We start from the raw sequence: 24,876 nt of genomic DNA, 5'->3' as shown, positions 1-24,876 counted from the left end.
TGATACAGTGTGATCATCCTAACTGATGCAGGTAGTGTGATCATCCTAACTGATGCAGGTAGTGTGATCATCCTAACTGATGCAGATACAGTGTGATCCTCCTAACTGATGCAGACACAGTGAGGAGGAATACAGTAGCTAACTAGGGCATGCAGCACCTAAAACCTAAATACTGCATTACATTACATAACAAACCCCCTCTATTCCTGAGGGATGAGGTGGAAGGGAAGGAAAGGCAGGCAGTGACGATACAGAAAATAACCCTAATAAAATAGAGTACAGTACAAGCATGTCATAGTTTGCTCCATGAGTGTTTACAGAAAAGTTTACCCAAAAGTTCTCTAAACAGTGATGAGCTAGCTATCTGTTGATGCTAAAGGCTGAACTAGTCTAAGGACATCCATAGAAAAATATACAAATGTTGCATGATTCCGGCAAAGCCCAACCCTACTTATTCTTACTAACCGTACCATCCTGATATTGTAGAGAAAAATGAACAACATACTGTATATCTAATGTCTCATTCCTTCTGGTTCACTACTTCACCTTTCAACAGTAACTCACAACACTAAAACCCTAAACCTGGATACCTATTTATCAAGAGAATAGCTTTGGCAACAGTACGATGAGCACATAGTGTTTTAAGTTTGAGACGTGTCCCAGTTTAACTTCTCTTAGATCTACAGTACCAGTCAAAAGTTTGGACACACCTACTCATTCAAGGGTTTTTCTTTATTTTTACATTGTAGAATAATAGTGAAGACATCAAAATGATGAAATAACACATATGAAATCATGTAGTAACCAAAAAAAGTGTTAAATCAAAATATACTTTATATTTGAGATTCTTCAAAGTAGCCACCCTTTTCCTTGATGACAGTTTTGCACACTCTTGGCATTCTCTCAACCAGCTTCATGAGGTAGTCACCTGGAATGCATTTCAATTAACAGGTGTGCCTTGTTAAAAGTTAATTTGTGGAATTTCTTTCCTTCTTAATACGTTTGAAACCATCAGTTGTGTTGTGACAAGTTAGGGGGGGGGGGGGGGGGGTATACAGAAGATAACCCTATTTGGTAAAAGACCAAGTCCATCTCAAATAAGCAAAGAGAAACGACACTCATTACTTTAAGACATGAAGGTCAGTCAATACGGAAAATGTCAAGAACTTTGAACGTTTCTTCAAGTGCAGTCAAAAAAAACATCAAGCGCTATGATGAAACTGGCTCTCATAAGGACCGCCACAGGAATGGAAGACCCAGAGTTACCTCTGCTGCAGAGAATAAGTTAATTTGAGTTACCAGCCTCAGAAATTGTAGCCCAAATAAATGCTTCACAGAGTTCAAGTAACAGACACATCTCAACATCAACTGTTCAGAGGAGACTGCGTGAATCAGGCCTTCATGGTCAAATTGCTTCAAAGAAACCACTACTAAAGGACACCCATGAAAAGAAGAGACCTGCTTGGGCCAAGAAACACGAGCAATGGACATTAGACCGGTGGACATGTGTCCTTTGGTCTGGAGTCCAAATTGGAGATTTTTGGTTCCAACCGCCGTGTCTTTGTGAGACGCAGTGTGGGTGAACGGATGATCTCCGCATGTGTAGTTCCCACAGTAAAGCATGGAGGAGGTGGTGTTATGGTGTGGTGGGGGTGTTTTGCTGGTGACAATGTCTGTGATTTATTTATAATTTAAGGCACACTTAAGATGACCTGGCCTCCACAATTTCCCGACCTCAACCAAATTGGTTTGGGATGAGTCGGACTGCAGAGTGAAGAAAAAGCAGTCAACAAGTGCTCAGCATATGTGGGAACTCCTTCAAGACTGTTGGAAAAGCATTCCAGGTGAAGCTGTTTTTTTTAACACAGTAAGTCTGAGCCCGGCTCAATTAAATCAATTGCAGTCGGTCTCCCTTTAGTCATTTGTGTGTCTTCATTATTTGATCAAACAGTGCGCTTAAAGCTTCAGACAAGCTCAGTGCATTTAGTTGATTTGATTCAAACATATAGGATGTGTCTATGGATAAATTCATGTTTAAAAATTTAGACCATTCGATTGGTTGAAAGAACAGACAACTCTCGGTCGAATAATATTTTTTGGGGTCGGGGACAGCCCTAATAACTAGACCATAGACTGCTGGTAATGTATCTGGTTAATACAACTCTGATTTGGCTTGGACTCAATAACATTTTAAAAGAAGGCAAATAATAAGTAGGAAAACCTTTTATCATGATTGTGATGTCACCAGATTGACTTTAGATGCAGTACAACTTTAGCCAGCTAACTAAGATTGAGGGGATCACTCTATTTTAGCTAGCTAACATTAGCATTGCAAGCTATTTTTAACTAACTTTGCTAGTAAGAGTAATGGCAACATTGCAGCTCTCTAAAGGAAATTTGACGACATAATATGGCAAAGTTGTTTCCTACTAATTATTTGCATACTTTAGCAATGCCACTCTAAATTAGTGTAATTTAAACGAAACAGTCAAATTAGCTTGCGAGGTGCAACCCATGTCCAGGGCACAAATAAATATTGGATGCAGCAATGGTGGTACTAGCTAACATGTCTGACTACAACAGCATACTAACTAGCAGCAACAAACTCAAACCAATCCAGGGCCATAGCAATACATGTCACAGTTGGTTACATAGTGCAACAGCATCACCGGCCTGAATCTAATCCAATATGGAGCCAGTCAGTCTACACCTGTAATGCATAGAATTAGCTTCCAATCGAGATTATGATATTTCTCAAGCTATGTTTATAATTGAGGGATGATGACAATCGTTGATCCTGTTTTTCTGTTAGACAAAGTGCACAGTTGGCTGCCAGACTGAGCCCCTGGTCATGAGCGGATGCCGGGACCTACCAGAAGGAGCAAAGGTGGGTATCATAACATGTGATTGCAATGGTTTAGCGACCTCCAAAAATCTTTTAAATCACTGTTCCCTAGACTCCTATGAAAAGGATGCCATCATGAGGCCTCTGATATTGACCCATTAGTTACTGCCCTGATGACACAGATGGCATCATCAACAATGACAGGTAATGTGTGTTAAGTAAAATGTGAAAAGTTGTATTCAAAAATACCCGGCTTGATAAAAGAGTAGGCTAATTCCCCAGCAAAGCAGAGACAACTAGTAGAGTAAGTAGGGGCTCCCGAGTGGCGCAGTGGTCTAAGGCACTGCATCGCAGTGTTAACTGTGCCACCAGAGATCCTGGTTCGAATCCAGGCTCTGTCGCAGCCGGCCGCGACCGGGAGACCCATGGGGCGGCGCACAATTGGCCCAGCGTCGTCCAGGGTAGGGGAGGGAATGGCCGGCAGGGATGTAGCTCAGTTGATAGAGCATGGCGTTTGCAACGCCAGGGTTGTGGGTTTGATTCCCACGGGGGGCCAGTATAAAAAAAAAAAAAAAAAAGATCTATTCACTAACTGTAAGTCGCTCTGGATAAGAGCGTCTGCTAAATGACTAAAATGTAAAATGTAAAATGTAAATTTGGTTGTGAAGTGCATTAGCAAAAAGCTTTGTCCTTTCTTTAGAAAAAAACGCAATTTACCACTTGGCTATCTATTATATCACCCTGACACAGGCCCTTCCAGTCAACAACACCTCATAAGATTGCCTGCTGCAGTTGTTCGAGAGATGTCCAGTTTGCAGCCGAACATGCAGCATAGAGAAAACCAGCAAGGAGGCCCTCATCAGCCACATGCAGACATGCCATCGCTGTGAGCATTCCTATGAATGGAACAGTCAGCCACACGTTGGCAAGTATCCGGCCAGCAACCTTCCCCTGTTAACCACTTTCACAGGCTCATTATATGCATTGAAGATGTAGAAAATAAGCAACAAATAATGTCCGTTTACATAAATTATCAAAGTTATCAAATGTACCAAAGTAATGAAGTGGGTTACCTTCTGTATTTGTACAAATGATGTCCAGGGCATAATCTAGCCTGGTGGAACCAGCTTGATCGCTGTGTTCACCAATCTATTTTACTTCATATTTTATAATATCTGAAATGAAATAGAAAGGTGAACGCTGCCATTAGGTTTGTTCCACCAGGCTTATCATAACCACCATTGATAATGTAAATCAGAGCTCTGTGTGTGTGTGTGTGTGTGTGTGTGCGTCTCTGTCTGTGACAGACCAGTATATTTGATGAGGAGCCAGAAGCTGATCTACGCTGCTATGCCCATCAACGTGGCTCTGGCAAAGACCTCACTTCCAGCCTCACCTCAAGCCTCCAGCCTGCTCAACAACAGTTCTCGATGGGGAGAACAGAATTAGGTAGGTTTAGCCAGACTTGTTTGAACTTCAACATAGTATATGTTTGTGTGTCAGATATCACCTATCCCTAACGGCCATTGGTAATAGAACAGTGACTATTTAGGTATGTGTTCACAGAAACATGTATGGAGCCAGCACATGAAGACTTGCAAGACGATATGATGAAGTCCAGACTAACAGACTAATGTTGATACTAATGTCACTGAATGGACATTTTTACTTGTATTGTCTTTTTTTAAATATTGAATTGAATGGTATCAGTCAATATGGGGAGGGAAAAACTCAGTGTATTCTGCTCCAGGATCAGGGAACTCATGTTGCATATGGGACACCACACAGGAAGGCATGAACACTGACATGTTTGCCAAGGTAGCCACCTGTTTTGAGCCCCACCTTTTAATCCTTGTCATATAAAGAGAAATAATGAAGAGAAATTATATATAAAACGTATCAGTACTCATCGGCCATTGGACATAAACATTACACAAGTTGGAAATTGCAAATTCAACAATGAGTGGTTTGGAAGGAATCAATGGCTAACTGCAAGAGTTGCAAAGCAATCACTAGAATGCTATTCAGTGGAGTGGATGTGTGGTCCCAAGTCTGTATTTAAGGGTCTCTTTTCCAAGCTTAAAGGGATAAACATTCAACATTGGCCATGCTGTCAATCCAGCATGACTTCTGCTGCGCTCAAAACAACTGGAAACTCAGGACTGGGAAATCTGACTTCAGTGAGTTCAAGACAACTGGGAACTCTGGAAAAAAACGAGCTCCGACTGGGAAAATAAATGTTGAACGGTCATCCAACTCGGAATTGCAAGTCGGGAACTCAGGCCTCTTTCTAGAGCTCCGACCTGAAGATCACTGACGTCATCATGACTCGACCTTGTCTTGAAAGCACCATAAATCCAGAGAATGCCAGACTTTGATGACAAAGTTTGATAACACAATTCGCCACCTTCCTGTTCAAGTGAGCACAGCGCAACAAGATGAGTCCAAAAATGTATTGTATGCTGCTGCATAAATGATGTAATATGCCAGGGAGATATGTATACTTTAGCTAAGAAAGTAATACTAACTGTATGTTGTGTTCTCGCTATACACCAAGTCACTTGGCTCTGTCATATCCTCACATGGCCTCTCCTATCATTGCTACGCTGACGATACACAACTAATCTTCTCCTTTCCCCCTTCTGATAACCAGGTGGCGAATCGCATCTCTGCATGTCTGGCAGACATATCAGTATGGATGACGGATCACCACCTCAAGCTGAACCTTGGCAAGACGGAGCTGCTCTTCCTCCCGGGGAAGGACTGCCCGTTCCATGATCTCGCCATCACGGTTGACAACTCTGTTGTGTCCTCCTCCCAGAGTGCGAAGAGCCTTGGCGTGACCCTGGACAACACCCTGTCGTTCTCCGCTAACATCAAGGCGGTGACCCGATCCTGTAGGTTCATGCTCTACAACATTCGGAGAGTACGACCCTGCCTTACACAGGAAGCGGCACAGGTCCTAATCCAGGCACTTGTCATCTCCCGTCTGGATTACTGCAACTCGCTGTTGGCTGGGCTCCCTGCCTGTGCCATTAAACCCCTACAACTCATCCAGAATGCCGCAGCCCGTCTGGTGTTCAACCTTCCCAAGTTCTCTCACGTCACCCCGCTCTTCCGCACACTCCACTGGCTTCCAGTTGAAGCTCGCATCTGTTACAAGACCATGGTGCTTGCCTATGGAGCTGTGAGGGGAACGGCACCTCCGTACCTTCAGGCTCTGATCAGTCCCTACACCCAAACGAGGGCATTGCGTTCATCCACCTCTGGCCTGCTGGCTCCCCTTCCTCTGCGGAAGCATAGTTCCCGCTCAGCCCAGTCAAAACTGTTCGCTGCTCTGGCACCCCAATGGTGGAACAAGCTCCCTCACGACGCCAGGACAGCGGAGTCACTCACCACCTTCCGGAGACATTTGAAACCCCACCTCTTTAAGGAATACCTGGGATAGGATAAAGTAATCCTTCTACCCCCCCCCCCCCAAAAAAAAAACAAAAAAACAATTGTAAAGTGGTTATGCCACTGGCTATAAGGTGAATGCACCAATTTGTAAGTCGCTCTGGATAAGAGCGTCTGCTAAATGACGTAAATGTAATGTAAATGTGTTGTAAGCTGTTAGTAGCCCATGTGCCTCATCCTAATAATGTGGTCCCTTTCCCCCTCTTAATTTCACCTACTGTTCTGACTTGATGGTGCACATGTAGCCTATAGCCTGTTTTAGAGAAACGTAATCATTGAATAATGTAAGAGCTTTCATTGTCTGCTTATATGTCCCCTTTATTTATCCTATGGTTCTGACTTGGTGTACAGGAAGAATACTGTAAGAACGGCCCATGTTCTGAATTCTGTCGCTGAACAAATAGTTATATTAACTAAGTCCGTCCTAGCTCGCTCATTAATGTCTTAAATCGAAATTACGATTGCCTCTCATCCGCTCGTCGTCCCCTTATGCCATAGTTTGTACATCTCAATTGTCAGTAGAAACCACATTTCTTTAAGCAAGTCAGCCATATCAGCTATCTTTTGTTTTTATAAAAAAATAAAAAATGTACGCACTCACTAACTGTAAGTCGCTCTGGATAAGAGCGTCTGCTAAATGACTAAAATGTAAATGTAAAGGCAGTAAATGAGGCTGAATGAACTGTTTCGCTGCCAGACAAGGCTCCGCTGATAGCCAGGTGTAGCAGTGGTAAGGTGTTGGAACTGCTGTTGGGACAGCCCTAACAGTTTGTGCGCACTGTTTGTCACCGTTATAGTGCAATTAATATATTGTTTAGTGTTGTGTAGTGGGTTTGCTGGCATGCATAAAAAAGAAATAAATGTTTTGCCCCACCAAGATTTACATGCTAAAATCGCCACTGAACCTCTGAAGGAACATCCCTCCAACAGTCCTAGCTGACAAAGGACCAGTAAAGAATAACAGCAGCAAGGCTTTCATATGTGAGACCTTAAAAGATTTGCACTTTTTGAAAAATCCTTCATCTCCCCTCTCTGTTTAATAGAGCCGGGAAGGACTGACTTCAAGACATTTAAGTCAGATTCACAAGCGTGAAATGACAATGTCAATATTCATAAATGCAAAACAATATCGGTCATGCTATAGAAACCCACAGAAAAGAGAGAGAGAGAGAGAGAGCAGTCAGTATATTACGCAAGTGATACAATTGAAGGCCGTGCTAAATTAGCGTGCAAATTCAGTTTGGTGATTGAATAAATTGGGGAGCGGAAGGAGTCTCACTGGGAAAGAACTGGGACATCTGTATTAGAAACAGCCGGGGAGAATATACTATTCTATATACAGCCATTAAATTAACTGTGTCAGGGTAGCAGGGACCAGTGCTGAGTTTAACCACACACACACCACCCACACACCATCTCTCTGTTAAACACACAATAGATTTTTACATTTTAGTCATTTAGCAGACGCTCTTATCCAGAGCGACTTACAGGAGCAATTCGATTTAAGTGCCTTGCTCAAGGGCAAATCGACAGATTTTTCACCTAGTCATCTCAGGGAATTCAAACCAGCAACTTTTGGATTACTGGTCCAACCTCTTAAAACGCTAGGCTACCTGCCGCCCATATATCAGAAATGAATCATTCCAACACTCCCTCTCCATCAGGCCTATCTAAGGGTTTTACTTGGTGAATATTTAATGGAGAGGAGAATGAATGTACTGTATTATCAAACAGAGAGAGGAGAGGAGAAGTAGTCAATGTATTTTCAGACAGAGGACGTCTTTCATTATCAGCAGCTTTCCAAGTCCTGTCTGTCTGTCAAACACCGGGGCCAGAGACCATGTTCTTAATGACCCCAAGGAGAGGAGGAGAAACCTACAGTAAGATGATATCCTCATCATTTATATTGTAGGCCTCTGCTATGCTCGGACTGCAGCTCCAGATGTGATGAGAGACGAGAGAGGGGCAGATCGATACCAATAACACCCAGTAAGTCCCAACCCAAGGATTTCCACTATGAAGTAGAGATAATATTCCACAGGGGTGAGCGAGATATGAAGCCTCATCTCTGGAGACAGATCTGGACTATGAATCCTGACCCTGCATCAATTAGAGACTGACTCTCACAGCTACTAGGTGCTGCTAGGATGGTATATAGTAATTCAGGCTTCCAAAGGTGAATGGGCAAGTCAGTGCATGGGTGCTTTAGAGATAGTGAGTGTGTGTAGCCGTGTAAAAGAGCGAGAGAGAGGAGAGAGACCAAACAAGAGAAAGAACGAGTGAGTGAGCGATCAAACGCCTTAGTACTGTCCGGTGGGCTTTAACAGATTAAATATGAATCAATGCTATCAGATCGTAAAACATGGTGTGGCTCTACAGCTGCTTTGATGTCAACAACCAGTCAATGGAGACACACAGACCGATCTCACTGCACATCACACCACTGCCCCAGGGCAGCTGTTAGCTCTGCTCTTCTCCTCCATGCCCAACAAGAGAGATGTACAGTATACCATTTGGAAAAGCCTATCCTGTGCAGTCGTACTAAGGCCAAACAAACAGGAACACATAGGCTTAGCTACCCCTTTGCCAAGGGGTTTGCAACATGGTGGAGATAGAAAACGGTAGGACAGGGAATATATCAAATCCAGATTGCCAAACATACCCTAGTTTTAGATGTGAAACATGATAATTGTAGTAATTCACAGTATAACAGCACTAATCCTGCTCCAAACTCCTGTTTTGTTTTAGTAAATCAGTCCATTTCAGAGCAGCGTTAGATAAAGCAACAGCCCTGTTCAGAGCAGAGCAGAAAGGTTGGTTCCATATTTATTCCTGATTGAGTCAGACATGACCGGGACATGGTGCATGGTGCTCATCTCCTCATGGCTCCAAACACACGACCTGCAGAGGAGCTAACGAGATTAAACAATTATCAGGACTCTGCAGAGCCTTCTGGAGGTCAAGACACTGAAGGTAGATCGACATCTTCCTCGGCAGAGAGACCGCGTTTCTTAGGCTAAATCCTGGTTAGCGCTGTCGCCTCCATGTTCCCTGCTGTTCCTTATCTCTCCGTCTCTCGCTGTATACAGTACATTGTATAAAGACTGGTTTAGGTTGTGATAAGTGCCATTGTTTGTGGGTGTAATTTAGGCATGTGTTGGTAGGATTTGTGATGTTCTCGTGATGCTGTGTGAATTGGGAGGCACTGTGTTGTGAAATCTGGGATGAGGAGCGGAACATACGGTAATTGCCGGCAGGATGAAATGAGAGCAAAACTACAGTGAGGGAAAAAAGTATTTGATCCCCTGCTGATTTTGTACGTTTGCCCACTGACAAAGAAATTATCAGTCTATAATTTTAATGGTAGGTTTATTTGAACAGTGAGAGACAGAATAACAACAAAATAATCCAGAAAAACGCATGTCAAAAATGTTATAAATTGATTTGCATTTTAATGAGGGAAATAAGTATTTGACTACTCTGCAAAACATGACTTAGTACTTGGTGGCAAAACCCTTGTTGGCAATCACAGAGGTCAGACGTTTATTGTAGTTGGCCACCAGGTTTGCACACATCTCAGGAGGGATTTTGTCCCATTCCTCTTTGCAGATCTTCTCCAAATCATTAAGGTTTCGAGGCTGACGTTTGGCAACTCGAACCTTCAGCTCCCTCCACAGATCTTCTATGGGATTAAGGTCCGGAGACTGGCTAGGCCACTCCAGGACCTTAATGTGCTTCTTCTTGAGCCACTCCTTTGTTGCCTTGGCCGTATGTTTTGGGTCATTGTCATGCTGGAATACCCATCCACGACCCATTTTCAATGCCCTGGCTGAGGGAAGGAGGTTCTCACCCAAGATTTGACGGTATATGGCCCCGTCCATCGTCCCTTTGATGCGGTGAAGTTGTCCTGTCCCCTTAGCAGAAAAACACCCCCAAAGCATAATGTTTCCACCTCCATGTTTGACGGTGGGGATGGTGTTCTTGGGGTCATAGGCAGCATTCCTCCTCCTCCAAAACACAGCGAGTTGAGTTGATGCCAAAGAGCTCGATTTTGGTCTCATCTGACCACAACACTTTCACCCAGTTCTCCTATGAATCATTCAGATGTTTATTGGCAAACTTCAGACGGGCCTGTATATGTGCTTTCTTGAGCAGGAGGACCTTGGGGGCGCTGCAGGATTTCAGTCCTTCACGGCATAGTGTGTTACCAATTGTTTTCTTGGTGACTATGGTCCCAGCTGCCTTGAGATCATTGACAAGATCATCCTGTGTAGTTCTGGGCTGATTCCTCACCGTTCTCATGATCATTGCAACTCCACGAGGTGAGATCTTGCATGGAGCCCCAGGCCGAGGGAGATTGACAGTTATTTGTGTTTCTTCCATTTGCGAATAATCGCACCAACTGTTGTCACCTTCTCAACAAGCTGCTTGGCGATGGTCTTGTAGCCCATTCCAGCCTTGTGTAGGTCTACAATCTTGTCCCTGACATCCTTAGAGAGCTCTTTGGTCTTGGCCATGGTGGAGAGTTTGGAATCTGATTGATTGCTTCTGTGGACAGGTGTCTTTTATACAGGTAACAAGCTGAGATTAGGAGCACTCCCTTTAAGAGTGTGCTCCTAATCTCAGCTCGTTACCTGTATAAAAAGACACCTGGGAGCCAGAAATCTTTCTGATTGAGAGGGGGTCAAATACTTATTTCCCTCATTAAAATGCAAATCAATTTATAACATTTTTTACATGCGTTTTTATGGATTTTTTTGTTGTTATTCTGTCGCTCACTGTTCAAATAAACCTAACATTAAAATTATAGACTGATCATTTCTTTGTCAGTGGGCAAACGTACAAAATCAGCAGGGGATCAAATACTTTTTCCCCCTCACTGTACATTAGAGACACACTCAATCTGACATGTAACAATTATGAGGCTTGGTGATACCCCTCTAGTGAACACACACAGTCGCGCACACGCATAGTCACGCACACGGCTGGTAATGCGTTGCTTTGATAGGCTATGAGACGGAGTCTTTAATTAGAGCCAAGCAGCTGAATACATCTAGGAAATACATGTTGTTCACAAAGTACATCAAATAATAGAAATTAGAAGATTAAAGGGGAAAGATGAGAGGAATCTTAAAACAGACCAACTATACATCTACACAGGCTAAATAATCAAAGGCTAAATATTTTCAATGTATGTATGAATATGTATAGTCCTGGTTACATTGACTATATCTAAGGAGGTTGGTACAGTGCATAGGGCTAAATGAAAACGTGTTAAGAACCACTTTAGATACAGACCATTCACTGCAGTCTTTAGAGACTCTCACACCCATGACTTCAGAGAGAGAGGGACAGACTAAAAAGAGGAAAGACAGCAGACAACAGGCTGTAGCATTTAGGAAATGAATAAGGTTAGCCTAACTGCTGTAAGAGCTTAAGTTCAATCATTACTTATTACACATATTCATGCGTTTTCATGATTGCTGAGGCACCAGTGACCCGTTGAGATCCCTGTCTGGCATGCTGAGTCTCCAGGTCATCATAACACAGACCAGAAAGAGAGCCCGCGGCAGGCCGACAGCTCTTTGCGGTCTACTGACAGTTTACACAGACAAACAGGCTCCCGCCGCACGGATACACACACACACACAGACACGGCCGTCATCTTACTCATCTCATCCCTGCTACCCTGAGGCAGACAGCCAGGCATGACTCGTCTCTGACATTGGCACCAAGACAAATACAGTTGAAGTCGGATGTTTACATACACTTAGGTTGGAGTCATTAAAACTTGTTTTTCAACCACTCCACACATTTCTTGTTAACAAACTATAGGTTTTGGCAAGTCGGTTAGGACATCTACTTTGTGCATGACACAAGTAATTTTTCCAACAATTGATTACAGACAGATTAATTCACTGTATCACAATTCCAGTGGGTCAGAAGTTTACATACACTAAGTTGACTGTGCCTTTAAACAGCTTGGAAAATTCCAGAAAATGATGTCATGCGTTTAGAAGTTTCTGATCGGCTAATTTACATCATTTGAGCCAATTGTACCTGTGGATGTATTTCAAGGCCTACCTTCAAACTCAGCGCCTCTTTGCTTGACATCATGGGAAAATCAAAAGAAATCAACCAAGACCTCAGAAATTTTTTTGGGGAGCAATTTCCAAACGCCTGAAGGTACCACGTTCATCTGTACAAACAATAGTATGCAAGTATAAACACCATGGGACCACGCAGCAGTCATACCGCTCAGGAAGGAGACGCGTTCTGTCTCCTAGAGATTAACGTACTTTGGTGCGAAAAGGGCAAATCAATCCCAGAACAACAGCAAAGGACCTTGTGAAGATGCTGGAGGAAACAGGTACAAAAGTATCTATATCCACAGTAAAACAAGTCCTATATCGACATAACCTGAAAGGCTGCTCAGCAAGGAAGAAGCCACTGCTCCAAAACCGCCATAGAAAAGCCAGACTGCGGTTTGCAACTGCACATGGGGACAAAGATCGTACTTTTTGGAGAAATGTCCTCTGGACTAATTAAACAAAAATAGAACAGTTTGGCCATAATGACCATCGTTATGTTTGGAGGAAAAAGGGGTAGGCTTGCAAGCCGAAGAACACCATCCCAACCGTGAAGCACGGGGGTGGCAGCATCATGCTGTGGGGGTGCTTTGCTGCAGGAGGGACTGGTGCACTTCACAAAATAGATGCATCATGAGGAAGGAAAATTATGTGGATATATGTGGATATATTGAAGCAACAGCTCAAGACATCAGTCTTCCAAATGGACAGTGACCCCAAGCATACTTCCAAAGTTGTGGCAAAATGGCTTAAGGACAACAAAGTCAAGGTATTGGAGTGGCCATCACAAAGCCCTGACCTCAATCCTATAGAACATTTGTGGGCAGAACTGAAAAAGCGTGTACGAGCAAGGAGGCCTACAAACCTGACTCCGTTACACCAGCTCTGTCAGGAGGAATGGGCCAAAATTCACCCAACTTATTGTGGGAAGCTTGTGGAAGGCTACCCGAAACGTTTGACCAAGTTAAACAATTTAAAGGCAATGCTACCAACTACTAATTGAGGGTATGTAAACTTCTGACTCACTGGTAATGTGATGAAAGAAATAAAAGCTGAAATAAATCACTCTACTATTATTCTGACATTTCACATTCTTAAAATAAAGTGGTGATCCTAACTGACCTAAGACAGGGACTTTTTACTAGGATTAAATGTCAGGAATTGTGAAAAACTGAGTTTAAATGCATTTGGCTAAGGTGTATGTAAACTTCCGACTTCAACTGTACCTATCAACCATTATTGATTGGGAAATGGCAAGTATTGTAATTGTCATGCTATGTGCAGATTATTTGTTTGGTTTACTATCAGTGTTTGTGGTTACAGCATGGTCATCAATGTGGTGGCCAGTGCTGGAAAACATACGCAATTGTCATACTTGAGTAAAAGTAAAGATACCTTAATAGAAAATGACTCAAGTAAAAGTGAAAGTCACCCAGTAAAATACTACTTGAGTAAAAGTCTAAAAGTATTTGGTTTTAAAGTACCAAAAAGTAAATTGCTAAAATATACTTAATTATCAAAGGTATAAGTATAAATCATTTCAAATTCCTTATATTAGGCAAACCAGACGGCACAATTGTATTGTTTTTATCATTTACGGATAGCCAGGGGCACACTCCAACACTCAGACATAATTTACAAACGAGGCATTTGTGTTTAGTGAGTCAGATCAGAGGCAGTAGGGATGACAAGGGATGTTCTCTTGATAAGTGCGTGAATTGGATCATTTTCCTGTCCTGCTAAGCATTGAAAATGTAACGAGTACTTTTGGGTGTCAGGGAAAATGTATGGAGTAAAAAGTACATTATTTTCTTTAAGAATGTAGTGGAATAAAAGTAAAACTTGACACAAATATAAATAGTAAAGTACAGATACCCCCCAAAAAAACGACTAAAGTAAAAATATTTAAAGTACTACTTAAGTACTTTACACCACTGGTGGTGGCTAGGCATGTCTGAAACCTCCGAAGCTCAGTCAGTGAAATAATATCCCTCTGCTGTAGTGCTTATATGCTTTATATACAGTCGTGGTCAAAAGTTTTGAGAATGACAAATATCAATTTTCACAAAGTCTGCTGCCTCAGTTTTTATGATGGCAATTTGCAGATACTCCAGAATGTTATGAAGAGTGATCAGATGAATTGCAATTAATTGCGAAGTCCCTCTTTGCCATGAAAATTAACTTAATCCCCCAAAAAACATTTCTACTGCATTTCAGCCCTGCCACAAAAGGACCAGCTGCCATCATGTCAGTGATTCTCTCGTTAACACAGGTGAGAGTTTGACGAGGACAAGGCTGGAGATCACTCTGTCATGCTGATTGAGTTAGAATAATAGACTGGAAGCTTTAAAAGGAGGGTGGTGCTTGAAATAATTGTTTTTCCTCTGTTAACCATGGTTACCTGCAAGGAAAGACGTGCCGTCATCATTGCTTTGCACAAAAAGGGCTTCACAGGCAAGGACATTTCTGCTAGTAAGATTGCACCTAAATCAGCCATTTATCGGATCATTAAGAACTTCAAGGAGAGAGGTTCAATTGTTGTGAAGAAGCCACTTCTCTCCAGGAAAAACATCAGCGACATACTGATATTCTGCAAAAGGTACAGGGATTGGACTGCTGAGGACTGGGGTAAAGTCATTTTCTCTGATGAATCCCCTTTCCGAATTGTTTGGGGCATCCGGGAAAAAAGCTTGTCCGGAGAAGACAAGGTGAGCGCTACCATCAGTCCTGTGTCATTCCAACAGTAAAGCATCCTGAGACCATTCATGTGTGGGGTTGCTTCTCAGCCAAGGGAGTGGGCTCACTCACAATTTTGCCTAAGAACACAGTCATGAATAAAGAATGGTACCAACACATCCTCCGAGAGCAACATTCTCCCAACCATCCAAGAACAGTTTGGTGACGAACAATGCCTTTTCCAGCATGATGGAGCACCTTGCCATAAGGCAAAAGTGATAACTAAGTGGCTCGGGGAACAAAACATTAACATTTTGGGTCCATGGCCAGGAAACTCCCCAGACCTTAATCCCATTGAGAACTTGTGGTCAATCCTCAAGAGGCGGGTGGACAAACAAAAACCCACAAATTCTGACAAACTCCAAGCATTGATTATGCAAGAATGGGCTGCCATCAGTCAGGATGTGGCCCAGAAGTTAATTGACAGCATGCTAGGGCAGATTGCAGAGGTCTTGAAAAAGAAGGGTCCACACTGCAAATATTGACTCTTTGCATAAACTTAATGTAATTGTCAATAAAAGCCTTTGACACTTATGGAATGCTTGTAATTATATTTCAGTATACCATAGTAACATTTGACAAAAATATCTAAAAACACTGAAGCAGCAAACTTTGTTTAGACCAATACTTGTGTCATTCTCAAAACTTTTGACCAGTGGTTCTAGACTTTAAAACAGAGTTGCCAAACTCAACAGCATGATAAAGGACTCTGTTCTCCTCGATTTGTCCTGAGAGAAATAGGAGGTAGTGGAGTCAAGACAAAACACAAACTTAATTACAGTATAAATGTCAACATGGGAAAATCGCTCACGTTACTCACTCCAGCTTAGACGGTAGCTTAAGCGATATTTTCAACCGCATAAAAAGAAATAAAGAGAGCATGCCAGGAAGAAAGGTCAAAACTCTACTCAGTAAAGTAGTGTTGGAGAGTCAGAACACGAATGGAGAGTTGGAGAAGAATTCAGCCAATAACATTTCAGTGATTTTAAAGATGAATGGTGGCGTTAACTCAAGGGCTCTCCGTCCCTCTGTGCTTAAAGTAAAAAACACTCAACTTTGTGACAATGTCACACATACAGTGGGGGAAAAAAGTATTTAGTCAGCCACCAATTGTGCATGTTCTCCCACTTAAAAAGATGAGAGAGGCCTGTAATTTTCATCATAGGTACACGTCAACTATGACAGACAAAATGAGAAAAAAAAATCCAGAAAATCACATTGTAGGATTTTTAATGAATTTATTTGCAAATTATGGTGGAAAATAAGTATTTGGTCAATAACAAAAGTTTCTCAATACTTTGTTATATACCCTTTGTTGGCAATGACACAGGTCAAACGTTTTCTGTAAGTCTTCACAAGGTTTTCACACACTGTTGCTGGTATTTTGGCCCATTCCTCCATGCAGATCTCCTCTAGAACAGTGATGTTTTGGGGCTGTCGCTGGGCAACACAGACTTTCAACTCCCTCCAAAGATTTTCTATGGGGTTGAGATCTGGAGACTGGCTAGGCCACTCCAGGACCTTGAAATGCTTCTTACGAAGCCACTCCTTCATTGCCCGGGCGGTGTGTTTGGGATCATTGTCATGCTGAAAGACCCAGCCACGTTTCATCTTCAATGCCCTTGCTGATGGAAGGAGGTTTTCACTCAAAATCTCACGATACATGGCCCCATTCATTCTTTCCTTTACACGGATCAGTCGTCCTGGTCCCTTTGCAGAAAAACAGCCCCAAAGCATGATGTTTCCACCCCCATGCTTCACAGTAGGTATGGTGTTCTTTGGATGCAACTCAGCATTCTTTGTCCTCCAAACACGACGAGTTGAGTTTTTACCAAAAAGTTCTATTTTGGTTTCATCTGACCATATGACATTCTCCCAATCCTCTTCTGGATCATCCAAATGCACTCTAGCAAACTTCAGACGGGCCTGGACATGTACTGGCTTAAGCAGGGGGACACGTCTGGCACAGCAGGATTTGAGTCCCTGGCGGCGTAGTGTGTTACTGATGGTAGGCTTTGTTACTTTGGTCCCAGCTCTCTGCAGGTCATTCACTAGGTCCCCCCGTGTGGTTCTGGGATTTTTGCTCACCGTTCTTGTGATCATTTTGACCCCACGGGGTGAGATCTTGCGTGGAGCTCCAGATCGAGGGAGATTATCAGTGGTCTTGTATGTCTTCCATTTCCTAATAATTGCTCCCACAGTTGATTTCTTCAAACCAAGCTGCTTACCTATTGAAGATGCAGTCTTCCCAGCCTGGTGCAGGTCTACAATTTTGTTTCTGGTGTCCTTTGACAGCTCTTTGGTCTTGGCCATAGTGGAGTTTGGAGTGTGACTGTTTGAGGTTGTGGACAGGTGTCTTTTATACTGATAACAAGTTCAAACAGGTGCCATTAATACAGGTAACGAGTGGAGGACAGAGGAGCCTCTTAAAGAAGAAGCTACAGGTCTGTGAGAGCCAAAAATCTTGCTTATTTGTAGGTGACCAAATACTTATTTTCCACCATAATTTGCAAATAAATTCATTAAAAATCCTACAATGTGATTTTCTGGAAAAAGAAATCTCAATTTGTCTGTCATAGTTGACGTGTACCTATGATGAAAATTACAGGCCTCTCTCATCTTTTTAAGTGGGAGAACTTGCACAATTGGTGGCTGACTAAATACTTTTTCCCCCCACTGTATATCACCTCTACTTTGCTCAGGCAGTTCAGTTGCAGTGTGGGGGAAGAAATTATTCATTTTCTAGAATAATTGATTGCTGATGATTCTGTGCGTCATTGCCATCCTAACCCACTATTACAGCCACTCAACTTCCATCAACTTAATGGCCAGAGATTTGTTCCATCCTGTATCTGTTACATCAACACAGCTAGGGACCATGACGGCATTAGTCTCTATTATTACCCTCAAAATGCCTTGACTTCCTGAAGAAAGCTCTTAGCCGCTGCGGAAATCAAGCATCCGACCACACCACTCCAGATGACAAGAGTAGCATAACATGGCGTGGAGTGGTTGCTGATTGCTGATTTTCATTGACTAAAAAACTACTTGAAACTTAAAGTGCTGTTTTTTTTTTTCATTTTTACTACGACCATTCACAATCAATCGTCCACATAAATCACTGTTGATGACTTATGGGTAATAGGTACTAACGCACCGTCAGAATGAAACCGGGATATTCAGCTCCTGATTTCTGAGGCTGACCTTAACCCACCTTGACTGATTTAATTTCAACATCAAGTTGAAAGTGCAGATAAAGGAGGGAGTATAGATGTGCTGAAAATTTGGAGCATTCAAAGCTGATTTAAATTGGTTAGAAGGGCAGTGATGAAATTGTCCTTTTTTCTCCCAGTAGTTAATTACAGAACTTGACAACATCATATTACTGTTCTCTGCCCTGACGGTATCCATGGCAACTGACCATGGAAAAATTAAGTCGTCGATGAAGTCGGAAACATCATCAATCAGTCTCGTCTAAATATCGCAGATTGCAAAAGTCCCAGTCAATGGCAGCTTTTTGAATAACCATTTAGTAAACAGAGGGCACTGTAGCCTTATATCTCACAGGGATTCTGAGAATTGTTATTCTACTCCTGTGGTGAAAGAGAATGACCAACAGGAGGGGAGGAACGCAAGGTGCATTCTTTATTTCATTTTCAGTTCTGTTGGCATCCCACATATGCCTTTGTGCATTCAACTGAATGAAGAGCTGCACAAACAAGAAATGACAGTGCAAACATTTACTTTAATTCAAGATAACTGAGTGACAAACTGAGTTTTCAATTAATCAATGTGTTTTGATGTTGTCAGACTTGGATGAAAATCCAAACTATTTTCTTCTGTATCCCTCCATAAGCAAACATCAGCCGTCATTAATTCTATTGAAAAGATAGAGCTGGGGTGAGGGGTATTGCCATAAAAAATAAATCATTTTGTATCTATTTTTTTAAAATTAAATAACTTCTCAGGGGACCAGGACGCCAGAGGGGCTGGAAGTCTCAGAGAACAGAGAAGCCGGTTCTATGGCTCTCTAGTTCTACTGTATCTTAGCAACAGTTTCCTGTCAGTTTAGAGGCTAAAATGAAGAAGTGGTGGAGGTGAGGGATGTAAAGATGGAGAAGAAAAGAGATGGAGGCATGCTCACCTCTTAGTCCAAAATAGAACCAGTCCAATTCAGTCCCATGTACATCCGGTCATTCCGTAGAAGGTACTCACTTTTCTTATTTATTTAACAGTACCACACCATTAGACTAGCAGTGAGGGATATTTCATGTTGTATGAATGTGTTATACTAAGTACTCATATATAAATGCCAGGCTTCTACAAATACACTTTAAGCTAAGAGTCTCACCAGTGTGTTGTATTCAGAGGTATTGTATCCTGACGTTACCGTCAATGCCCTGGAAACAGACAGCTTTACACATTAAATCAGTAGAGGAGAGAAAAGGAGAGAGATGGAGAGAGGGGTGGATGGATAGAAAGACAGAAAGCGTGAGAGAGGGATGGGTGGATGGATGGATGGATAGATGGGGAGGAGAGAGAGAAAGCTATCGGTAACAAGGCAAGCTGCTTTTCATCCCTGGTCTGTTTAATGGATTTAATTTGCATGTCTATCAGCAGCGTCAGGGCTCTGAGGAGACGCTGGTAGAGTAAACTACTGTAGCATGGTCGGCCAGACGTGGCACTGATAGAACGCTCTTTCATGAAAACAGCTAACATGATTCCTTATTCTACATGTCAGAGGCATGTTTGTTCTACATAATATATTTATATCTGAATGCTCCACAATGTTGGGCGGAAGTTAGCCTAGCGGTTAAGAGCGTTGGGCCAGTAACCGAAAGGTTGCTGGTTTAAACCCCTGAGCCAACTAGTTGAACAATCTGTCTGTGTGCCCTTGAGCAAGGTACTTAACCCTAATTGCTCCTGAAAGTGGCTCTGGAAAAGAGTGTCGGCTAAATTACTAAAATGTAAAAGTGTTGTACCTTGCTGAACACGGCCCAGGTGCCCAACAGACCAGTGCCCCATCCTTCCATGAGGAACAAATAAAACAGGCAGTGCTCAGGCAGACATTGGGAGAAAAGACCCAGATCAACAGAGCCGGAACCAGGCAGTTGAAAGCCAAGCTGAATATTGTTCTGTTCCACTTGAAGTTTGTATTTCAGGCTAGCTTACAGGGGTTCTCCACCACTAGCTTTTCTCCTGGAGTTCAACCTTTTAAAAACTCCTGTAGTTGACAGTCCATTTGTTGTGGATATTTGGCATGGGACGGAAAGAGAGACGGGCACAGAAACAGGCAGAAGGAGAAAACAGAGGGGCTACAGCACCATTCTGTTTGTACAAGCACACAGAACCTGCAAACTTACGCAGCTTCGCCAATCAGAGCTGCCAGGTTCAACCCAGAGAGAGAGCAGGATGAGGTACTTTGCACAGGAGCAGGTCTTTCGTTCTCTTGCTAGAACAAACAGAGTGGCTCATCATTGCAAAAGATTGGCTAAGCAGGAGGCAGACCGGTAGTCAACATAGTAGTGTTCTTTTTTCAGGAACTCTAGCTAGTGGCTACATTATGGCAGCAACTATAAAGATTAGCCTACATCACAAACACTGATTGTTTTTGTGCGGTAAATAAGATGCGCAGAACATGATCTGGATTCTTAGCTTTGAGAAAGTGGTTTCTGGGAAGGGCGCGGGCGAAAACGCTATTCACAGCCACAATGTTATTTACCATCCCATATAACAGAGCCTGTTTTGACTGGAGTAGCCGAGAGAAGCTAGCTAGGTAAGATAGCCAGCTATAGCTAGCTAGGCTAATTGAGGCTACATGCTGCGCTTTCTCCCCAACCCCATTCAGATAAAACAACCACCTACCTGTTGGTTTCTCGTTGTAGCCTCCTCCTTCTCATTTCACTAACTTTTAATTCCGTAATTTGATTTAATCCTGCATTGCATTAGAGAACTATTAATCCACTTGCTACACATTGAGCTAATTTAGAAAAAGCCTATTCAGTGTTAAAATAGGCCTATAATTGTTTTTTATTGCAAAAAATTATAATCCCACAAGTATTCGAATACTCTCCTCCGTTCGAATATTTGAATAACCGTGCACATCCCTCGGCGGGACACCATATGACTGAGGAGCAGGGAGCTTTCCAGTCCCACCTGGCCTCCCTGTTGTGGAGGTGGAGGACACAGATGGAGGCCTTTACACCCTGTCTCCAGGCTCTAAACTGGGCAGCGTCAGCGCAGGGCAGGACAAGCATCTGGAAGGCAGATTTCTGGAAGTGTAGACTCGCTACCCTGTCCCGCAGAAGTGGGAGACTGTAACCCTTACCCTCTCCATCTGGCTGGTTTGTTCCCAGTTTGGAAACATCACCATGGAAACAGACCAAGCCTGGAATATTGAAGGAGAGGACGGCTACTTCGGTATTACCCCCACATGACCAAACAGAGACAAACCTGCAATCGTGAATATGACCGCATCACTTACCTTCACAATCCTTACCTTTATAGCTACAGATGTCTTTAAACTCTCATCATTAAGCTGCTTATGTAACATTTATACTCTTCCATTAGAAAACAGCTAATCTGGTAATGGGTTACATAACACTGCCCTGCCTGGTTTAAAGGTGGTACTCTGGTGGCCTTACCTTGGCACGCTGTCCGTCGTCGTCGTACCGCCCTCGTCACTAGGTGGCGCCTGTGTCTTCGCCGTCTCCTCTACGACGGTGGCCAGACCCTGCTGCTGCAGCTGGTGATGGTGCTGCTGCTCGTGGTGCCGTTGGTGGTGCTTCTCTCCCTCAGTGCTCTGTCCACTACCCTTTGGCCGCTGCCCCTCCTCTTCTTCCTCCATCTCATCTTCCTCCTCCATCTCCCCTTCCTCCTCCATCTCCCTAGTCTTCTTCCCCCGGCCTTCTCCCTCCTCGTCGCTCTCCTCATCTAGCATGTCGTCCACCTGTCAACAGAGAGGTGGTTTGGTGAGGCTTGGCTCCCCCAGGGTAGGGTGGTCTATACAGTACAGTAGTCCTCTCATGGTCCACCAGAGCACTACATACACTGAACCAACCCCTTACTTTAACTCTTTACTTACATTTTTTTCACTTGCACCTCAGGTGGCAACAGCAGTTAACATGACCCAGCAGCAAATTACATACTAGCTCTTCACATATGGATTCCTCTGGCCTGTTACCAAGTTTAATTACTGTCTATTCTCCAGGGAATAACCTATCAGATGCCTCTCTGCCTGCAGGGAACACCAATCAGATGCTGTTTGGACCTCCGTTATTCAGAGAGGAAAATCTACCTCGAAAGTCTATAGGAATGCACATTAGGCAAAGGCTTTACATTCCTGCAGAAAAATGGCTGAGTAAATATTTTCTTTCAATTTAATCTGATACATTATTAGCTAATAAAATGGTGCTGGAGGGAATGGCAGACGTTTTACGCGCTCCTGACCAATTGTGCCACTTTGTCTATTTTTGCCATTGTTTCCTATGACCGAAAAGTGCTTCTGGACATCAGAACAGCTATCACTAAACTCGATTTGGACGAGTCGGAGACGAAAGACATTGATTATCCCGGACCAGGCCCAAATTCCCGAAGACGACACTATAGAGGCCGGAGTGCGGGGACCCTGATGAGACTACGTTGGCGAATGAATAAAATCGCCTCCACCCTCTGTTCTATTGGCGAACGTGCAATTGCTGGAGAATAGTCTTGAACGGAGCTCGTCCAGTTTATCTTATCAACGGGACAATAAGAACTGTAATATACTATGCTTCTCAGAGTCATTGCTCAACAACGACATGGATAATATACAGTGCATTTGGAAAGTATTCAGACCCCTTGACTTATCCCACATTTTGTTACGTTACAGCCTTATTCTAAAATGGATTAAATAAAAAAAATGTCCTCAATCTACACACAATACCCCATAATGATGAAGCAAAAATAGGTTTAAATTTTTTTGCAAATGTATATTTTAAAAAACAAAACAGAAATACCTTATTTACAGTGCATTCGGAACATTTCAGCCTTATTCTAAAATGGATTTTTTTTAAATTATCCTCAATCTATACACAATACCTTATGATGACAAAGCGAAAACAGATTATATATTTTTACAAATTAATTAAATATAAAAAACAGAAATACCTTATTTACATAAGTATTCAGACCCTTTGCTATGAGACTTGAAATTGAGCTCAGGTGCATCCTGTTTCCATTGATCATCTTTGAGATGTTTCTACAAATTGATTGGAGTCCACCTGTGGTAAATTCAATTGATTGGACATGATTTGGAAAGGCACACAACTGTCTATATAAAGGTCCCACAGTTGACAGTGCATGTCAGAGCAAAAACCAAGCCATGAGGTCGAAGGAATTGTCCGTAAAGCTCAGAGACAGATCTTGGGAAGGGTACCAAAACATTTCTGCAGCATTGAAGGTCCCCAAGAACACAGTGGCTACCATCATTCTTAAATGGAAGACGTTTGGAACCACCAAGACTCTTCCTAGAGCTGGCTACCCGGCCAAACTGAGCAATCGGGGGAGAAGGGCCTTGGTTAGTGAGGTGACCAAGAATCCAATGGTCACTCTTAGAGAGCTCCAGAGTTCCTCTGTGGAGATGGGAGAACCTTCCAGAAGGTCAACCATCTCTGCAGCACTCTACCAATCAGGCCTTTATGGTAGAGTGGCCAGACAGAAGCCACTCCTCAGTAAAAAGCACATGACAGCACACTTGGAGTTTGCCAAAAGGCACCTAAAGGACTCTCAGACCATGATAAACAAGATTCTCTGGTTTGATGAAACCAAGATTGAACTCTTTGGCCTGAATGCCAAGTGTCACGTCTGAAGGAAACCTGGCACCATCCCTACGGTGAAGCATGGTAGTGGCAGCATCATGCTGTGGGGATCTTTTTCAGCGGCAGGGACTGTGAGACTAGTCAGGATCGAGGCAAAGATGAATGGAGCAAAGTATAGAGATCCTTGATGAAAACCTGCTCCAGAGCGCTCAGGACCTCAGACTGGGGCGAAGGTTCACCTCCCAATAGGACAACGACCCTAAGTACACAGCCAAGACAACGCAGGAGTGGCTTCGGGACAAGTCTCTGAATGTCCTTGAGTGGCCCAGCCAGAGCCTGGACTTGAACCCAATTGAACATCTCTGGAGAGACCTGAAAATAGCTGTGCAGCGACGCTCCCCATCCAACCACAAATACAGGTGTGCCAAGCTTGTAGCGTCATACCTAAGAAGACTTGAGGCTGTAATCGCTGCCAGAGGTGCTTCAACAAAGTACTGAGTAAAGGGTCTGAATACTTATGTAAATGCTACATTTCAGTAGTTTTATTATAAATTTGCTAAAAAATCTAAAAACCTGTTTTTGCTTTGCCATCATGGGGTACTGTTTGTAGTACTAGGCAGTCTGCCATCTGCCTAGTACAGTTTGAAGGTGAGCATTTGGCCACCGAAGGCAGTTACGGCGCCTAACTTCAGTCGGGTCAAAACCCTGGTGAGGACGACAAGCACGCAGATGAGCTTCCCTGAGACGGTTTCTGACAGTTTGTGGAGAATTTCTTTGGTTGTGCAAACCCACAGTTCCATCAACTGTCTGGGTGGTTGGTCTCAGGCGATCCTGCAGGTGAAGAAGCCGGATGTGGAGGTCCTGGGCTGGCGTTGCTACATGTGGTCTGCGGTTGTGAGGCCGGTTGGACGTACTTCCAAATTCTCTAAAACAACGTTGGAGGCGGCTTATG

General features: G+C 43.1%; 1 protein-coding gene across 1 annotated transcript in view; it reads right to left on the bottom strand.

The window, feature by feature from the left end:
- The window catches only part of LOC311132371 (RNA polymerase II subunit A C-terminal domain phosphatase-like), a 103,480-nt gene that overhangs the window by 24,317 nt on the left and 54,287 nt on the right, over positions 1–24,876 (bottom strand). Inside the window, exon 12 of the mRNA XM_084165626.1 lies at positions 21,771–22,075. Within this exon, the coding sequence (XP_084021752.1) occupies positions 21,771–22,075 (305 nt within the window). The remainder of the gene's footprint in view (positions 1–21,770; positions 22,076–24,876) is intronic.

Source organism: Coregonus lavaretus, assembly GCF_964263955.1.
Source record: "Coregonus lavaretus genome assembly, chromosome: 7".
Classification (NCBI taxonomy): domain Eukaryota; kingdom Metazoa; phylum Chordata; class Actinopteri; order Salmoniformes; family Salmonidae; genus Coregonus; species Coregonus lavaretus.
The sequence above is the reverse complement of the archived record's forward strand: the minus strand, read 5'-3'. Positions and strand labels throughout refer to the sequence as shown.